This window comes from Carassius gibelio, chromosome B10, assembly GCF_023724105.1.
Source record: "Carassius gibelio isolate Cgi1373 ecotype wild population from Czech Republic chromosome B10, carGib1.2-hapl.c, whole genome shotgun sequence".
Taxonomy (NCBI): Eukaryota; Metazoa; Chordata; class Actinopteri; order Cypriniformes; family Cyprinidae; genus Carassius; species Carassius gibelio.
Genome location: NC_068405.1, coordinates 9063920 through 9082407, shown reverse-complemented (window position 1 = coordinate 9082407; position 18488 = coordinate 9063920). Strand labels below are relative to the sequence as shown.

General features: G+C 36.8%; 1 protein-coding gene across 4 annotated transcripts; it reads left to right on the top strand.

The window, feature by feature from the left end:
- Window positions 1–1375: 1375 nt before the first annotated feature.
- On the top strand, window positions 1376–17381 carry tbc1d10ab (TBC1 domain family, member 10Ab). 4 transcript variants are annotated; one of them, XM_052567813.1, is made up of 10 exons: window positions 1376–1651; window positions 1907–2271; window positions 9740–9836; window positions 10613–10720; window positions 11593–11699; window positions 11792–11906; window positions 12498–12563; window positions 14904–15093; window positions 15936–16090; window positions 16516–17381. In XM_052567813.1, exons 2-10 carry the CDS (start codon window positions 2078–2080, stop codon window positions 16942–16944), a joined length of 1461 nt encoding a protein of 486 aa, XP_052423773.1. In that variant the 5' UTR covers window positions 1376–1651; window positions 1907–2077; the 3' UTR covers window positions 16945–17381. The 4 variants fall into 4 exon arrangements, with proteins under 4 accessions (XP_052423773.1, XP_052423772.1, XP_052423775.1 ...); XM_052567812.1 differs by having other exon boundaries at window positions 1376–2271; XM_052567815.1 differs by lacking the exon at window positions 1376–1651 and having other exon boundaries at window positions 2164–2296.
- Window positions 17382–18488: the final 1107 nt, after the last annotated feature.

Below are 18488 nucleotides of genomic sequence, written 5' to 3'. Positions count from 1 at the left end.
GAGAGAAGACAATGCTGAATAAAATGTATTTTCAATGCTTTAAAGAATTATAACTGACCCTCTGATGTCACATGGACTACTTTGATGATGTTTTTCTTACCTTTCTGGACATGGACAGTATACCATACACACACTTTCAATGGAGGGACTGAGAGCTCTCGGACTAAATCTAAAATATCTTAAACTGTGTTCCAACGATAAATGGAGGTCTCATGGGTTTGGAACGACATGAGGGTGAGTTATAATTGACATAATTTTCCTTTTTGGGTGAACTAACCCTTTAACTATAGTTGATACAGGAAATCAGAAGTCTAATAAAGAAGTTGATTGGCAAAAAGTATTTTCTGTATTTTGAAAATACTAAAAAATTTAATATATGTAAACATAAAATATATTAGATTTTTTAAAAGGTATTTAAATACAAAATAGTATTTTGTATTTCTAATACTTATTTTAAATACATGTATTTCAAAGTCTGCCCATCCCTGTTTACAGCATGTCACATTTTAACCAATCACTCAAGATGCTGTTGAGCTTATGAATGCAATGACCAATCAGAGGTGTTCAGATGAGTCATCACTAAAATGCAGGTGTTTTCATCACTCGCTCGCTGACCCGAATAGCTCTTTCTGGTGAATTTTGAAGAGCCAAGAAAGTGCAAATGTGTGTGATACATTTTTCAGGGTTACTTGATTAGTACATTTTTTTTTTTTAAAAGAACAGCAATTATTTAACATATAACTTTTGTAACAATATAGCCTACACTACCTTTTAAAAACTTGAGTTCAATATCGATCAATATTTATTCAGCAAAGAGTTGTTAAATTGATAGAAACAGTGATAGCAAAGATCTACATCAGGAAACATGTTTATCTTGAATAAATGCTGTTCTTTTTAACTTTTTATTTATCAGTGAACCCCAAAAAAGTATTGAAGCAGCACTTCAAAATTAAAAAAAAAAAATTAAGCAGCACAAGTATTTTCAACATTGACAATAAATCACCATAGAATGATTTCTGCAGGATCATGCACTGGAGACTGGAGTATTGATTCTGATACAGCTTTACATCACAGGAATAAATTATATTTTTTAAAGCATATTACAATATAAAAACATTATTTTAAATTGTAATAATATTTCACAATATAAATGCAGGCTTGATGAACATAAACCACTTTAATGATGCTGCAAAATTATTAAAAATGCTAACACGTCACCAGTTTGCTAACCTAAAAGTCACACATTAGGCCTGTAGGTGGCACTTGGGCTTCAAGTTTCACGAAATAGTAAACAGTGTGAATAAAAAATAATAATAAAATAAAAAAATAAAAATGCAGCACGCCCTCTACTGCGCACAATCAGCCACGCCTCCTTGAAGCTCGCGCCTGCCCCTTTAGCACGAGTCAGTCAGTCGGTCATAAACAAACGCTCGTGAACAGATTATATCAAATACGATTAAAACGATGGAGTAGGAAACATGATACAGATGCCGACTTTACACCACATCACAGACACTCCGAGTTTTATTCGTTTATACGGAGAGTTGTCAATCTGTGCTTTTTACGTCGGGTTAGCGTGCTAGCGTTCAGTCTTCGTGGGTCCAGTCTCCCAGTTGTTGTTTGTTTGACAGAATTTGTCAGAAGACAAAAAGTAAGTCGAGTTTCATTTAGTTGGATCCATAATAATTAATTAATCGCCAGTCAAGCGTTTTTTCTCTCTCTCAGATAGAGTGGTTACTTGGTTTAGCTAATGTAATGCATTCATCAACTTTATGAATATGTGTGTGTCTTCTGTCAAACTGTCATTTGTAAATAACCTTAACGTTAGTAACGTTAAACATTCACAATGGCCTATCAGGGTCATCTAAAATGGTCTTTTACTCCACGTTAATGTCGTTTCCATCAGATATGGCGTATCGTTAGTATCTCTGGAGGCTGTGAGAGTCAAATCTCAGTGTGTCGATAGTTTGAGGCGGTCGACAGAGGAGGAAATCCACTATTTGTGTGTCAAAACACACTTTATTCTTGCTTTGGCCACACACATGTGAATGTTTCGCGTTTGAGGCTCATATTCAGCATGGCTAAGCTTCAGTCGGGTAACGGAGTGCAGTGGAAGGACCGCAGGGGTCAGCGGGGCACAGTGGAGAGTCTGGCCGAGCACGAGAGCTCTTCCCTGGGCCCGGACTCTGAGCTCAACGGCTTCGCCAACGCGGAGATCCAGACAGACAAATACGGATTCATAGGAGGAGCTCAACAAAGCGCAGGAGAAAAGTAAGGGACAGTTACATTTATGGAGGTAAAAGAATGACACCAAACTATTAAAATCTGTTTATACTATATACTGTTGTTATGGAGTAGCTATGCATGTATTAGTAACTCTTTATGATAACTCTCATTCATAACATTTAAATATATTATTGCATTTATATAATACTTATCATGAACAACCGTAATAAATGTGAAACTTTTGCATACACATTCAAAAGCCCTTGAGCTACTGATTAAGCCTTATATAATGGCTTGCTCATGACAGTTACTGTGAAGAATACAGTTTTTTGCTATGCTTTATTGGAGTTTGTCACATTTCTCAGTGTTTATATAAAGTGGACTCTGACTTGTTTTTGGGGACAGTCTGTCCTGCAGGACTTGGTTCTTGTTCATGTGAGCACAGATGAGTTGACAGGTCTGTAACACCACTGAAGTCCTCCGAGGCTGTTCTCGCTGAGTTCTTCTAATCTGACCAGCTTTGAGAAGTGCTTGGTCAGCTCACATGTAAGACCGGACGGATGTTGTTATACAACATTATAAACTCTGTCTGTTTGGTATCATTTGCTCTGCTCTTCCTGGCATTTGTTGAAAAATGCTGTGAAATCAAATTTTAGTAACTTTTTTTTTTATCACTGTGTGTAATATGTTTCCCTACAGAGATTTTGGACATATTTATACAAATATATGGTACAATTTTTGCAAATGTTTTTGCCAGAGGTCTCTTCTTCTAACCAAGTCTGCATTTATTTGATCTAAAAAAAAACAACACCTCAGTAATATTGTGAAATAATAGATTCAAGTAATTGTTTTCTATGTGGATATAGTTTAAGGTTTAAGTTATTTCCTTTTCACTACTCCGGTCTTCAGTGTCACATGATCCTTCAGAATCAGAAATCATTCTTATATGCTGATTTGCTGCTCAAGAAACATTTCAGATTGTTATTAATGTTGAAAACAGTTGTGCTGCTTAACATTTCTGTAAAAATTGTAATATTTTCTTCAGAATTCTTTGATAGAAAACTTTCTATTACATTCTGAGTAAATAATTTATTAAAAATAGAAGACATATCTTTTTACATTAGCAATTTCTTGTCACTTTTGAACAATGTAATGCATCCTTGTTAAATAAAAGTATGAATTTCTTTAAGAAAAGTCTTACTTTTGGCATGTAGTGTATTAGTCTGAATATAGTGTACAAACTAATGTTTCTGCCAAATTCTTTTTATTTTATTTTCTAGATTTGTTTCTATTTTCTGCAGCTTTTAGAAACACTTGTCTGTTTTGGCTTGACTTACATGAGTGTCTCTAATGATTCTAGACAATGTGGATCTGTTTGGCCAAGCAACCAGGCACTGATCAGATGAATCTCTTTCTCTCTTATTCTCTGTACAACAGTGTGTTTCGTTCCAGTCTCTCGTTGAGACTCATGCTGGAGTTTCCCTTCATGCTGTGAACTCCCTTTAGCACTCAGAATTGCTCATTGATTTGTTTTGGCAGAACTTCCCTGCAAGCATTTCCAGTTTTGAAATGAAACCTCTCAGTGACTCATTCAGTTCATTCGACAAGCAATAATGTGGCGGCCAGGCATCTGAAAGGTTTTTATTGCTGATAAAATAAAACACAAATCAAATCATCTTTCTAAGTTATGCAGTCTGTGTTAACCTCTGATGAATATTAGCAGGCTCACACAGAAACTCCAAAATGTATGCACATCCGCTGATCCTTGTGTCTTCACTTATGTCATTTTTTGGTATGTAACACATCTTGTATAATGCAACAAAATACTTGCAATTTACATATTACTTGGCAAAAAATATTTTACAAGAATATACATCTACTTAAGAAAAGTTATGTTTTTTTTTTTATTAAAGCCATTTCAGTTCTATTCTTTCTGTTTTGTCTATTCATCAAAAAATCCTGAAAAATATTCCACTGCACAATTGTTTCCATTATTGATGATAATCAGAAATATTTCTTCAGAAGCAAATCAGTATATTAGAACGATTTCTGAAGGATCTTGGGACACTGAATGCTGGAGTAATGATGCTTGAAATTCAGCTTTGCATCACAGCAACAAATTACATGTTTAGATGTGTGTGTGTGTGTGTGTGTATGTATATATATATATATATATATATATATGAAGTGAAGTAACATTTCACAGCAGAAGAGTCTTCTTTCAAAAACTAGAAAAAACTCATACTGCCCCCAGACTTTTCAACATATTTAAGTGTAGTTAGGGTCGGCGCTAGCCATTTGGGTGTCCTAAGCACAAATGCCCCCCCCTCCCTTCCCTTCCCTTCCCTTCCCCTCCCCAACCAACCACCCACCCACCAACCAACCAAAGAAATAACTACCATTCAGAATTTCTTAGTTAGGTTCTCTTTACTTCCAAAATAACTGCTGCAAATGAATAATTGGAACTGAACAATGTAAACACAGAAAGTTAAAAGTGCAAAAAAAGGTTAGTGCAAATAACAGTATTTTATGAAGTATGAATTTTAAAGTGCACATTTTAAACTGCAAATAACCATGCATAACTGCACAGTAGAAATTACTCAACAGAGGGCTACATCTCTATAAAGAGACCATTCTGCTATTCTATAGAACTATATTAAACATTTTCACTACCATCAGTTGTCAGAGTAACTAAAAGTAACCTGTTACCAGGGAAAGTAACTATTTGCGTTACTGTAAAAAAAAAAAAAAGAAGAAAAAAAGTTGCTACATGTCAGAGAATTTGTACTTGAAAATGCAAACTTTTCATCGGATTGCTCCTGACTCGCCATCTCGCCATCGCAAATAGTTACTTTCCCTGGTAACAGGTTACTTTTAGTTACTCTGTGTAGCTGTTGCGTGCGTGCGTGCGTGCGCGTGCGTGTGTGTGAGTGTGTGTGTGTGTTTGGCGCCGCTGGTGCAGCCGCGTGTGCCGGCATGGGTGTAAAAATACTGGCTCTGATTGGCTACCATGAATCACATGACTCTGCCTTAGCCAATCACAACCGCTTATCTCATCATTAACCCACCTGCTCACTCGCTGTGTGAGCCAGGGGTGCGTTCGGATTACATAGTTTATTAAATCAATGCATAGTAACGCACCGCATTTAACGTTCAGTAACGTTAACGGCGTTGTAACGACAAGAAAAGTAGTTAGTTAGATTACCGCGTTACTGAAAAAATAACGTCGTTACCTAACGCCGTTCTTTTAAAACTAACATTTTTATTTAAAACATTGTCTTACCTGCAAGCGACGCGCGAGCATCATCCCGCTGTCTTTTCTTTTTTCCGCCCCCGACTCTTGCCTTTTCATGGCCATGTCTGAGGTCGGTGTCTGCCAAATTTGACATTTGCTGAGTCCCAATTCGCATACTATCCGTCCTAAATAGTATGCAAAACTAGAATTAGTACGTCCCAAATCGTAGTATGTCGAAAAGAGTATTCCAAAGATACCCGGATGGTCTACTATTTCCGGTTAGAATTCGAAGTGCAGATTGCCCACAACCCATTGCATGCGGGAGGGAGGAGCTTTGTGATGGCTTTGCGGTGATGTAAACATGGCAGCCGGATGCAGCAACGGAGATGAGCCCTCAGCTTTTAAGTGTAATAATTCGAATGTTATTAAAGTTTTAATAACTAATTAAAGTTGTATTTTATTTTGTTACACACTTTGCACATGAACGTCAGAACCAGCCGCCTCACAAACGACCTGCGTTTGGTTCTACGACGACGCAGCCCTGCTTCTTCACTCCTCAACTTGGTAGAAGAACACATTGTAAAATGTATTGTGAAAAAAACGATGAGAAAAAAAGATGGGAATAGTAAATAAAATTTTAATGGACATAAAGAATGAATGAAACGTTAACAGTTGTGGTGTGCGTAACTAGGCAACCACATTGTCGTTCACGTTGCATGAGGTCATCGAAGTATGTCCCAGAATGTGCATACTCTTTTGCTACACACTCAAAAGTATGTACTTTTTCCTCACAAAAAAGTACATACATTTAGGTCGTAGTGTAAGTAGGCGAATTGGGACTCAGCGATTGATTGAGGCATAATCGAACAGACCACTAGGAGGTGGGGAAGAGGGGGGGCACCAGAGGGAGACTGCCACAGAGATTCACCTTTATCTCGACTAATTTGGTCTTAGGCCTATATTACTTTTGTATTGCTTTTGTATATTAACATGCTTTAGAAATATTTTATTTGTTATTTATACTAGTAGCCTAATGTGATGATTTTTTCACGACCAGATTTTTTAGTGCCCCCCCCCCCCCCCCCCCCCAAGCACTTGGTGCCCTAAGCGCAGTCAGTGCGTGATGTGCGTGTGCGGAGCGCCGGCCCTGAGTGTAGTACTTATAACTCCTGTTTAACATATTAACATTAATTCTTCAGAAATTGGCTTCATCTCTTGGAAAAAGTCTGGGCATTTTTATTAGAAAAATACCATTTATTCTCTCTTTCCCATTCAATATTGTATAGAAGAGGTCTTTGAGGATTCTGTGATTATTTGAACCATCATGACAAAAAATCTCTTTCATTCATAATGACATTAAAGGCTGCTGGAGAAAGAGGGCTGTGCTCATGCTGCAAGGACAGTTTGTCTGCACAATTGACAATGACAACTGCACTTCTCTGTTGAGAGTTATTGTCTCACTTATGACATTTCACTGTTTTGGCCTTTGTTTCCTTCCATTTGTTTACTACTGCCATGCTGATGAAACCAAGCGCCAAGCCCCTGGGGATCATTTTAGTGCACCAGTTCAAGTTTGGAGCACACATAACAGAGTTCGATCTGTGTTTGGATCTTCTGTTGTGCTCTGAGAGGGGCTTTGTCATTCAAACTGACTGCAATCTGTGGCCATAAATTGTTTTTGGATGGTTTTCCGCTCTGCATGTGACTCATCCAATCCGAATATTATAATCTGGTCTGAACTATGCAATATATTAACATTGACAGCTTCAGTTCTTATTTTGCCAATCAGAGTTTGTCTGTCTACATAGCTCTAGCTATGTGCTAGTGAGCTCTAGGAAAGGACCGTCAAGGAAAAAGAGTGAAGGGATTTGTTTTGGCAGCTTCCTGTTTTCCTCTTCTACTAACTGGTCTGAAGAAGGTTTCTATAGGTGAAAGGAAACACTATTTGAGTGCTTATATGATACTTGTAGGGTCAAAGGGCCCTCAACCCTTTCCATGAGACAATTCCTCTTGTACTTCATGAGCTCATCCTCTCCATTCCACTGTTTCTGTGTTTTCAGCATAACATAATTTGCTCGCCTGGTGTACACAGGGAAAGTAAACAGGCGAACTGCAGGCCTTGCGTCTGTTCCAGAGATCTAAACCACCACAATCATCTGTAATCTGATCGCTGACGATAATCCAGTCTAAATTGCGTAATCTGTGTACACACTGCACGTGTGTGAGTATATTTGCTTTCCATTTCAAGACCGAGCGTCTTCGTGAGCCATCAGGGTTTACACAGCCTGTCCTGTCACTGACCTTTTGCAGGAGATTATTGGATCCCTTGGTATCTCAGGGATGGACTTTGATTAACATGCTTTTCATCCATAATCATCATAGATTTCCTCAAATCATAAGCGACTGCAAGACAGAAAAGGAAAGAGTGTTTCAAAATATGTTCCACATTCTTAATAAATGTAGTCTTTTTTTATTTGTCAATTCCATATGATTTTGAAAATCTTCCATACCATTTTCCATTAAGTTGTGTAATCTGTGTTCATTATATTTGATGAAGTGATGAGTGCTGTTGCTAATGCTCTTGAGGTTAAGGTATTTACCAGGCGCTAACCCTATGGCAGGCTATGCAAAGAAAAGCATTAAGGTGTTCTGAAGAAAAGTTATTATTATTTATAAAAAATTACTTTAAATCTCTGTAATCTCTCTCTCTCTCTCTCTGATATAAATGCACTCAATTACATATTTGGGTGTGTCTGTCAGCTGGATGTAATAAAAAGCCTTTCAGGCCGAGGCGCTGGGGTCACTTAATCAAACAGAAAGAGTTCCGAAATATTCCCAGAAACACTGCTTACCCCAGTGATCTCGCCCACTCTGTCCAAAACGTTCTTATAAACAATCATCCCACATTAACTTCACTTTTTATGGTTGTGCAACCAAGTGATGCATTTGAAGGCACTGATACTAAGCTGCTAAACATGACGGTAGTAGGCTAGTTGAAAACAGGTGATATTTGTTCTACAGTGAAAGCAGCTTGTGTTTTGGATTTCCCTCTGAAGAACCTACTGTGAGCATATGATGACGCCTACAGTACTCAGATTCAATATGGATAATTCGACATCTGTGCTATTGTTTCAAAACCGTGCCTTACTGCTGGCGTGGACATATCAGGTCAAGAGCTATAGAGCTTCTCCATGAATAGGGATGAGTTTATTAGAGAGGAGTATATAAATGTCATGGATTGATTCTTCAGTATGTATTAATTTGTAAATATGAAAGGATTAGTTTGAAACTACATAGGGATGAAGTTCTAAATATACAGGGATGAGTTTATTAATATATAGAGATACATTTCTAATGGTATGTTTACATGACAATGATGGTACTAAAAACAGCAAAGTTTTTCCTTGGTGTTTTTTAAAAGTTTTGTGTACAGACGACATCCAAAAACATCTATAAATAGTGTGTTATTCATGCCAGATCAGTAGATGGCGATGTCACTGGTATAAAAACAATAACCATCTGTGCACCGCTTTTTTTCAAGTTTGGATTTTCAGGCCTCGAAAATGGCTCTGTTGTATAAATGAACAGCCAAAATACATAAATTATTGTATTTTCATTTTTAGTTTAAAATTGCGTCATGTAAACACCTTAATAAACCCCCATTTTTGTTAATATGGGATGAGTTATATATATATATATATATATATATATATATATATATATATATATATATATATATATATATATATATATATATATAAAGGATGAGCTTCTAAATGTATGGGGATGAAAATCAAAAGAATTAAAATTTTTGCTCCAGTTTCACTGATTCCATTATATTATATTTGAATCTGTTTCCAGGTATTTTCTGTACATATTTGAGGCATGAATTTTTTGAGTACTACACATAACACGGTAATAGGTTTCTTGTTTCAAATCAAGTGGGGCATGATGAAAGCAACCAAGTCCTCTGGCCATTTCAGTGAGGGAGGGAGGGAGTTATTAGGATTATTCATTCAACATTATCGATTCAGTAACAACACGTGCTCTGTTGCTGGATGCTGTTCCAGAAAACATTTACGGAGTATTTTTTAAAAGTGCAGATGAGCCATTACCGCTAAGAGAACAGAATGTCATGAACATCTTTTTTGAACAAGAACAGTTCTCGGTTCCCAACCCTATATTTGCTAACGTGTGATTTTTGTATGCGTGGGTGTGCTTGCATGCATGTTATATCAGATAAATGATCTAATCTCTCTTTGTTCTCTCTCAATGCAGTGCTGATATTCCTCCAGATGTACTTCGGCAGAGAGAAGTCAAATGGCTGGATATGCTCAACAGTTGGGACAAGTGGATGGCCAAAAAACACAAGAAGGTTGGTTTCTGACAAACAGACCTGTGTTTATCCACAGTTTTAATTTTTGTTCTTGAATAGCTCAAATTTTATAGCGAATGCTTTAATGTTCATAAAACGCTTAACATGATGTTATCTTAGGAATTTGTTCCCAAAGTCACAAACATGTTAATAGAATCAGATAAAGATATGACCAGACCCACACAAAATATCCACCCACAGATTTTTATTATATTTTTTATATTGACCTTTGGCCACCCATGTGCTTTAGACATCAGCCATTTAAAATCCTGTTTCTCATAAATGTTGTCTCTCCAAGAATGTTAAATGTCCTTTTACCATTTGCTTTTATAATTATAGTTTATGATTCTCTTGATTCGGAATTTCTCTCCAATGACAAACCTTGCAGACAAAACACAGAGCCAGTTATTTATCAATTTAACAGCAGCTAGATGCCACATCAGCAGCTCATGCATAATTACTTTAATTCTGCTCAACATGGCATGTCGTGACTATTTGTGATCCAGTCACATTTTACCATCCGATTTATTAAAAATATAAATTAAATACACTTTTATGGCTTATTTATTGAGAAATAGTGAATTATGGAAGCACTCCAAATGAACTCTAGAGTCCTTTAGTGTTGGTGGTCATTTTCATCACTCAAACAAAAGTATAAATTTGGTTTGTGAATGCAAATGCTTAGTATAATTTTATATTTACATTAAGACAAAAGGTCTTCATCCTGATATGCAAATATACAAGCTCTACAAGTGTCCCTCTCTGTCACTGTGAAGGTGAAGTTGCGCTGTCAGAAGGGCATCCCTCCATCACTCAGAGGTCGTGCGTGGCTTTATCTCTCCGGTGGCAAAGTGAAGAAAGAACAGAATCAGGGAAAATTTCAGGTTTGTCCACTTGAATCTTGAATAGCACCACTTCTCTGTACCAAAACAATTATGCCACCTTCGAAGACACACTGCAATTTCAGCCACATTTTAAGGCAGTCTGACTTGTACACTTTTTCTAAAATGTACTTTAAAAACCTAAAATTCAATAAAAAATGTATTCTGCTGGCCAGGTGCCTCACCTCACTCTCTGTTGCTAATGAAACCACTTCAGCTGTGTCATCTATAAACCTAATGAAGAGGTTGGAGTTGTGACGGTGTGCTGTCGTGGGTCAGCAGAGTGAAGAGGAGGGGGCTCCTTGGGGGGCCCCAATGTGATGGTGCTGGATGTGCTGCTGCCTTCCCATACTGCCTGACGTCTACCATTGAGAAAGTCTAACAGCCAGTTGCACAGCGAAATGTTGATGTTTGAATGAGCTGTTGAGGGATAATTGTGTTGAATGCTGAACTGAAGTATATTAACAGCATTCTGATGCATGCGCTGGATCACAACCCACGCAAGGGACTGTAATTCCAGGTTTCCAAACATAGATCAGATTTCAAACAAGAGGCAAAACTTCCGGACTGCAGCTTTCATGACCCTTAACTTTTAAATCCTTTGCAGTGATTGAAATCCCATGATGCACTGTGCACTACCACATTGAAAGCGTAATGACGCTAACATTGTAACATTGACACTGTTATTGATCTGAATAGAACTAGCACTGAACTGACATGAGCTGAATGATCACACTATTGCCTTCTATACAGCTGCTTTACAGCTGAAATTGAATTCAATGTTTTACTATAAAGTTTTATTAATATGAAGCTGCTTTGCAACAGTCTGAATTGCATAAAGTGCTTTGTAAGCCTGATGTGTCTTTATGTGGCAGGAGTTGGACAGTCAGCCTGGAGATCCTAAATGGCTGGATGTGATAGAGAAAGACCTCCACAGACAGTTTCCATTCCACGAGATGTTCGTAGCTCGAGGAGGCCACGGGTAAGTCGGCCCTCTTTTCACCTAGAGGCATCTCCATTTGAACCCCATTGCTTCTGTTACATAATTTAGTCATGTGCATGTGCACTGTGCAGGCAGCAGGATCTGTTCCGGGTGCTGAAGGCGTACACGCTGCACAGACCAGAGGAGGGTTACTGCCAGGCTCAAGCTCCTATAGCCGCAGTGCTGCTCATGCACATGCCTGCTGAGGTCAGCTGTTATTGTGCTCTGCTTTGGCAGATGGTGCTTGAAGTTTTGAATGCATCTCATAAATTATTTGTTGATTTATACAGTTATCTGTTATACCGTTTTATATCTTAGATTGAAACACTAGAATTATCCGTAACTCTATATTTGAAGCCTTTGTGTATAATGCATTACAAATATATTCATAATGCATGTTGTAATACAATGTTTTCATGAATAGTTTCAACCAAAGTGAATGCATTATAATATTTGCAGATTATTTGTTTTATCTGAAATTGGTTGTTTTTCATGCGTTTTAACGTAATATATATAGGGCTGTCAGATTAATGCGTTAACAGACTTAATTAGTTAAAAAAAGTAATAAAAAGTAAATTAAAAAAGTTATTTAAGATATTTTAATGCCGTTAACGCACGGGCCCCACCCTCAGACCTGTACCTCATCTTATATTTCATACAGTTGACTGTTGACAAATATGATGCAACTCCATAAATATAGATTCTTAGCTTCATTGGTCTTAATTATGTGAGTATAGAAGCAAGTTAAACTCATACCCTGCTCCGGTCTTTTACTCTTTTATGGTCATGCTCTGGCAGGATGCATTCTGGGGTCTGGTCCAGATCTGTGAGAAGTACCTGCCTGGATACTACAGCGCAGGCCTGGTGAGTGGAGAGCCTCAGATTCACACGAGAGCAGTCAATCACCCTGATGAAACACACGATCGATCCCTGACCATGTGCTGATGCTCTCGTGTTGTTGAGGGATGTCTGAGGCGTTTTGTAATCACATTCACTAACAGTGTTCTGCCGAGGGAAATTAGCTGATGTAGAGAGCTGTTGTTGAGAGGGCTCACAGTTCAAGGGTTGCTCCTCTTGTACTTCACATCCTGTCTAACTCAGCAGAACTGAGTAACCCGGCTCATCTAGTTAAACTGCGCCTGAAGTGCCCTGTCTCAACAAGCCTCATGCAGCACAATAGTTACTTCATTCGGGATTTTACCGCTTCTGTTGGTTAGATGCAAAAACCAGTTTGAGAGTCTAAATCTGCTAAGAGGTATACGATTTACAAAATGACGATAAAAGTGTTTATGTATCTTTTATCGGAAAATTAAACAAGATTTTATCAAACTTTGATAATTGCCTCAGTCTTTTAAACAAGTGGGGAGGTAGTGATTAAACTACATTTGATAAAAATCAACATTTCCAGTTCAGTAATATATATTATAATCATCAGCATATGAGCATATTTTTTTTAATTCAAATCCTGAATGTCAGAATCATAATGCGTAGCTTGCATAGAAAAAGTCCATCAAAACGCAGGGTTTCTGTCAGGAACCCACACGTTGAACGCTATAGAAGCCCATTTCTGCTAGTGAATAAAAAAATTAAAAAGGTAATATCTCATAATTGACACTTGTTTCGTTCTGACTTTTTTTTCCGAATCGCATTATACAAACTCACAGTTCTTACTTTTTTTTTCAGCATTGTGAGATAAAAACACGCATTTGCAAGAAAAAAAGGCAGAATTATGATCATTTATCTTGCAATTCTGACTTTAATCCTCGTAATTGCAAGGTTTTTTTTTTTTTTTTTTGTGGGGGAAACCGGCTTCCATTGAACACTGTTTACCATCAAAGTTTATCAGTTGGATCACATTTATTTTCTTTAGTTTGTGTGAAGTATTTCCCTCAGTTATCTGATCATTCTGATTCAGTTTAAACGAGTGAGGAACAAATTTACACTTGTCGTGTGTTATGTATGTAATGTATGTCTCTGTTCAAAACTTCTCAGGCCATCGTTCTCTCCTTCTTGGAGCGCTAGTTTGGGTTTTCAGGAAATGTGTGTACACTGGACCTTTGCTTCTTTATTTTTATATGGATTTGAAAACATATCGTAAAGTAATTTAAATACAAAATATTTAAAATAAAATAAAAATAAATAGTATTTAGTAAAGTGATTGATAACCATGAATCTCCACAGTGTACGGAACCAAACCAAACTAGTTGTTAACATTGTTGACTCATTAACAAATTTTGATATTAGTAGAGTTTTGTTTTTGCTGTGTAGTTAACCACGCACAATGTATTATCAGTTTCGGTTTCTATCGTCTGGTTCGGCCAATGATAAACACTTAATTATGCACACTTTTTTCTGTTTATGATTATAATTAATTCCCTTTTTTTTATTTTGAATAACCTTTGCAATTATCTAATGTTCAATGAAAAGTAATCTTTAAAAATGCTACATCATAAAATCAAATTTATAATGGTTGTAGCAAAGATGAAAAGAAAACATTTTCATATAGTAAATATTGATGTTGTGATGCTTAAATTCACTTGTAGCATTTCAGAAAACTAAAATGTATAATAACAAAAATGGAATATATTGCAGCATATTTAATGTGTAATGTTCATGCATGTGGAGATTTAATTGTGTGCAGGGTTACCTGGCGCTTTCATTAGGATGTGTTTTTAGGCTGCTTATTACACTTTCAAAGAACCAGTGCAGTTTCAAGTATTACTAAACCCACTGTTGTCCTAAACAGTTGTTTTCATCTTTCTCTCACATATATAGTTGTTGCCTGTTCCATTACCAGGAATCCAGTGCAATAGCTTTATGTGAGGTCTTTTGTGTCTGGCCGTCAGGAGCAGAGTGGGCGGCAGATAAGAAGTGAATTAGATTAAACCAACATCAGGATCTTGCTTTGTCTCTATCACTTGTTCTCACTCCCTTCAGCCTGGGGGTTTCCTCTTAACATTTAGGTTTTAAACATGTGAATCGTTGCTGTCACAAAATTTGTTTATCACGTCAATGTAAATAAGTTGTATTTGCAAGAGCGTCAAATCATAGGAACTTATCAGCTAAATAATTCTTTCACCACATATAATTTACATTTTGTGAATCTCTTTCAAATGAAAAGCTGTTATAGGGAAATGGATCCACTGTGATACATCCCAGATTTCACTCTGTCATCGTGTTTCCTCCTCATCTCGGTCTTCACAGGAGGCCATTCAGTTAGACGGTGAGATCCTGTTCACTCTGCTCAAGCGGGTGTCACCGGTGGCCCACCGGCATCTGAAGAAATACAAGATTGACCCTATCCTCTACATGACAGAGTGGTTCATGTGTGCCTTCTCCAGGACGCTGCCCTGGGCATCTGTCCTGCGCGTGTGGGACATGTTCTTCTGTGAGGGTGAGACTCACTCTAAAGGCACATTAGATACTGCTTGCACTTTGTCCTTTCTTGATAACACACCGCTCCACAGATGAAAAAACTGTGTACAGCTCACTGGATTCACACCTTGCTACTTGTGACTTTTACTTGCAGAGTGCAGCAACTTTGTCTAAGCCGAAGTGTAAATGTTTAACATGCTTGCTTTTGGACGCTAAGATGTTCTAAAGTTCTTCTTGTTTATTTACTGTTGCTTTCCTTTTTTAAACATCACATAAATAATTGTATTAATTGCTATTTGCCATATAGTTAAGCTTATTCAATGTTGAAGAGTTTATAGTAAATTAAGGGAATAAAAAAAGTGTTAAATTTATAAAAAATACCAATACTCCCTCTTTTTAAAAAAAATATAAATGTATTTAAATACTCGCTTTTGGTATGATGACCTAGTAAAGATTGTTGGCTTTGCTTTGTTTTAATTTCACATGTACTGCAAGTCAAACCTACTTACTTTTTTACTTTATATATATATATATATATATATATATATATATATATATATAATGTGTATATGTATATGTATGTACTTTAATTTTTATTTTTAACAGTGATAAATGATGAATTAAGCAAATTCAATCAATTTTGTATTAAATTACTTATTGAAAATTAAATAAAGAAAATAAAAGTAAGTGTTAAATTAAGAAAGAAAAAAACCTTTTCATTCTTGCATTTTTGTTACATGTTTTGCAGTATTGCCAATCGATTATGAAACTTCCTGATATATACAATAGTGCAAACATTTCTAAATTAGATACACTTTAACTTTTGTTTGATGGACATGCATGTCTGTGTGTGATCTTCAGGAGTGAAGATCATCTTCCGTGTGGGCCTGGTGCTGCTGAAGTGCATGCTGGGATCTCAGGAGAAACTGAAAGCGTGTCAGGGCCAGTATGAGACCATGGAGCTGCTCCGGTCTATTGAGCCACGATACATGCAGGAGGCTTTCCTAGTGCAAGAGGTATCGTCCACACATACACTTACGAGCTGTACTACAGGTTCAATTCAAAACATTTTTAAACATGGATCAATAATGAAACCTATCCATATATCCACACTGAAAAATAAAGTAGCACTACTACCACCACTGCAATTGTTTATTTCATACTATTTCACATGCTTATCAATTTAAATAGTAGACAGCATACATTATATACTGTGCTGTATGTATTCAGTGGCCAAAACATAGCCTGTGTCTCAGTGGCCAAAACATAGCCTGTGTCTCCCCCTGCAGGTTAATTTTGGCAAATGCATGCTTAAATCAGTACAACTTGATTTGCTATGTAATAATTCTTACTTGAAGTTAATTAAATATACTTTGTACATGTTTATTATTGTTACTGACTTATTGTTATAAAAAAATAACATATATCCCTACCATTTCAGGTCATTGAACTGGCTGTGTCTGAGCGTGACATAGAGAAGGAGCATCTCTCTCAGCTCCGGCGCTGGAAGGAGACCCGCGGAGAGCTGCACTGTAAATCCCCTCCCAGAATGCACGGCGCCCAAGCCATCATGGCCGCTGAGCCGCCCAGTCGCCAGGACCTCAAACAGAACCCCACGATCATCGTCGAAGTACCACAGACCACCGAGAGCCAGACGGAGAAAGGGAAAACAACGAAAAAGACAAAAACAGAGAAGATAAAAGACACGAAAAACACCTCGCCACCTCCCAATCCGTACCCGCTACCCAGCGACCCAGCATTACCGAGCAACAACCTCTCGCCCGGCGAATCACAGCACCTGCAGAAAGACACGCCCCTGCAGGGCTCCAATCAGAGTCTCAGTAGCACAGAACACGACACCTACCTGTAAAGCACCAGTGCTGAGCGCTGAATGTGTACTGTGCAGAAACATCTGCCTCCCCTCTCTCAGGACACATGACACCACCGGACCAAAACATGCTTCTAAAGAGAGCTTGGGTGAAACTACATCAGGAGCTTTTTAACTGTTTACATGATGTGTATGTGCATGTTTAGAAATGAAATGAAGGACGAATAGTCAAAAGCAAGTTTTTGTATTTTAAATTCAAATAATGAGACTGTATTTAGGCCTAAATTTTAAATGTTGATTTTTAAATTTCCATCCATTTGGATTGCACAGTTTTAAAATGAATCAAATAATAGACTTGTGCAATGCATATTTGTCAGTCATACATAAATTAAACGGGTCAGATTACTGTAATAGTATTAAATTGAATGTGTTTAAATACACAGTAAATAGTTATAAATAGTTATTTATTTATATATATATATATATATATATATATATATATATATATATATATATATATATATATAGAGAGAGAGAGAGAGAGAGAGAGAGAGAGAGAGAGAGAGAGATAGATAGATAGAGAGATATATAAATCGAATTTCATTCAATCTCATACATTTTAACTAATAGCTATTTAACTTTTAACAAATATTGCTTTCTTCACAGTAAGGCAAATTTGAACTGCATTTATGCTGACTCTAAGCAATTTGAATCCGTCCCTTTGGATACAATTATTTAAGTAAAAAAAAAAAAAAAACTGGTGATTTTTTTTTTTTTTTGGAAGAAATTTGACCTGTTTTATTTATGTATGACTTTTTTTTTTTTTTGGAAGAAATTTGACCTGTTTTATTTATGTATGACTGACAAATATGAATCACATTAAGTTAGTTTATGATAAGACCATGTAATCCTACGCAGCCTACATGACATGCAAGAAAAAAAAAAATTGTGCGCACAATTCACTAATTCGTTCCCTCAATGTACTAAAAAGTGCACACGATTACTATTGCGTTCCCTCGATTTGCTAAAACGTGCGCACGATTTAACAAATCGAGGGAATGCAATAGTAATCATTAATAGTAATCGAGGGAACGAATTAGCAAATCGTGTACACAATTTATTAATTGAGAGAACGAAATAGTAAATCGAGGGAACGCAATAGTAATCGTGTGCACGTTTTAGTACATTGAGGGAATAAATTAGTGAATCGTGCGCATGATTTAGCCTACTATTTTTTCCTTCATGTCATGTCCGGCTCCGTATAATACAAATGGATGGAAGTTAAATATGCATTTCAAATACATATAGTATGCCTAAATGTAAGTGAATAGTTAGTGAAAAAAAAATCACCCTCGTCTCGTTCCAAAACCTTACTGTTATTATTTTTGGTGGAACCGAAAAGCAGCAATTTTGAAGAATCTTTCCATTGCATATTTCCATAGAGACGCGTCTGTCAATCTCCAAAAGGCATAGATTTGCAGTTTTAGGTATTTATAAGACATCACATGCTCATATAAGACAGCTTTTTTGGTGTTTACTTAATTTTTTTATTAATATTAATATTTTTCAGAAAAATTCGAGCAAGT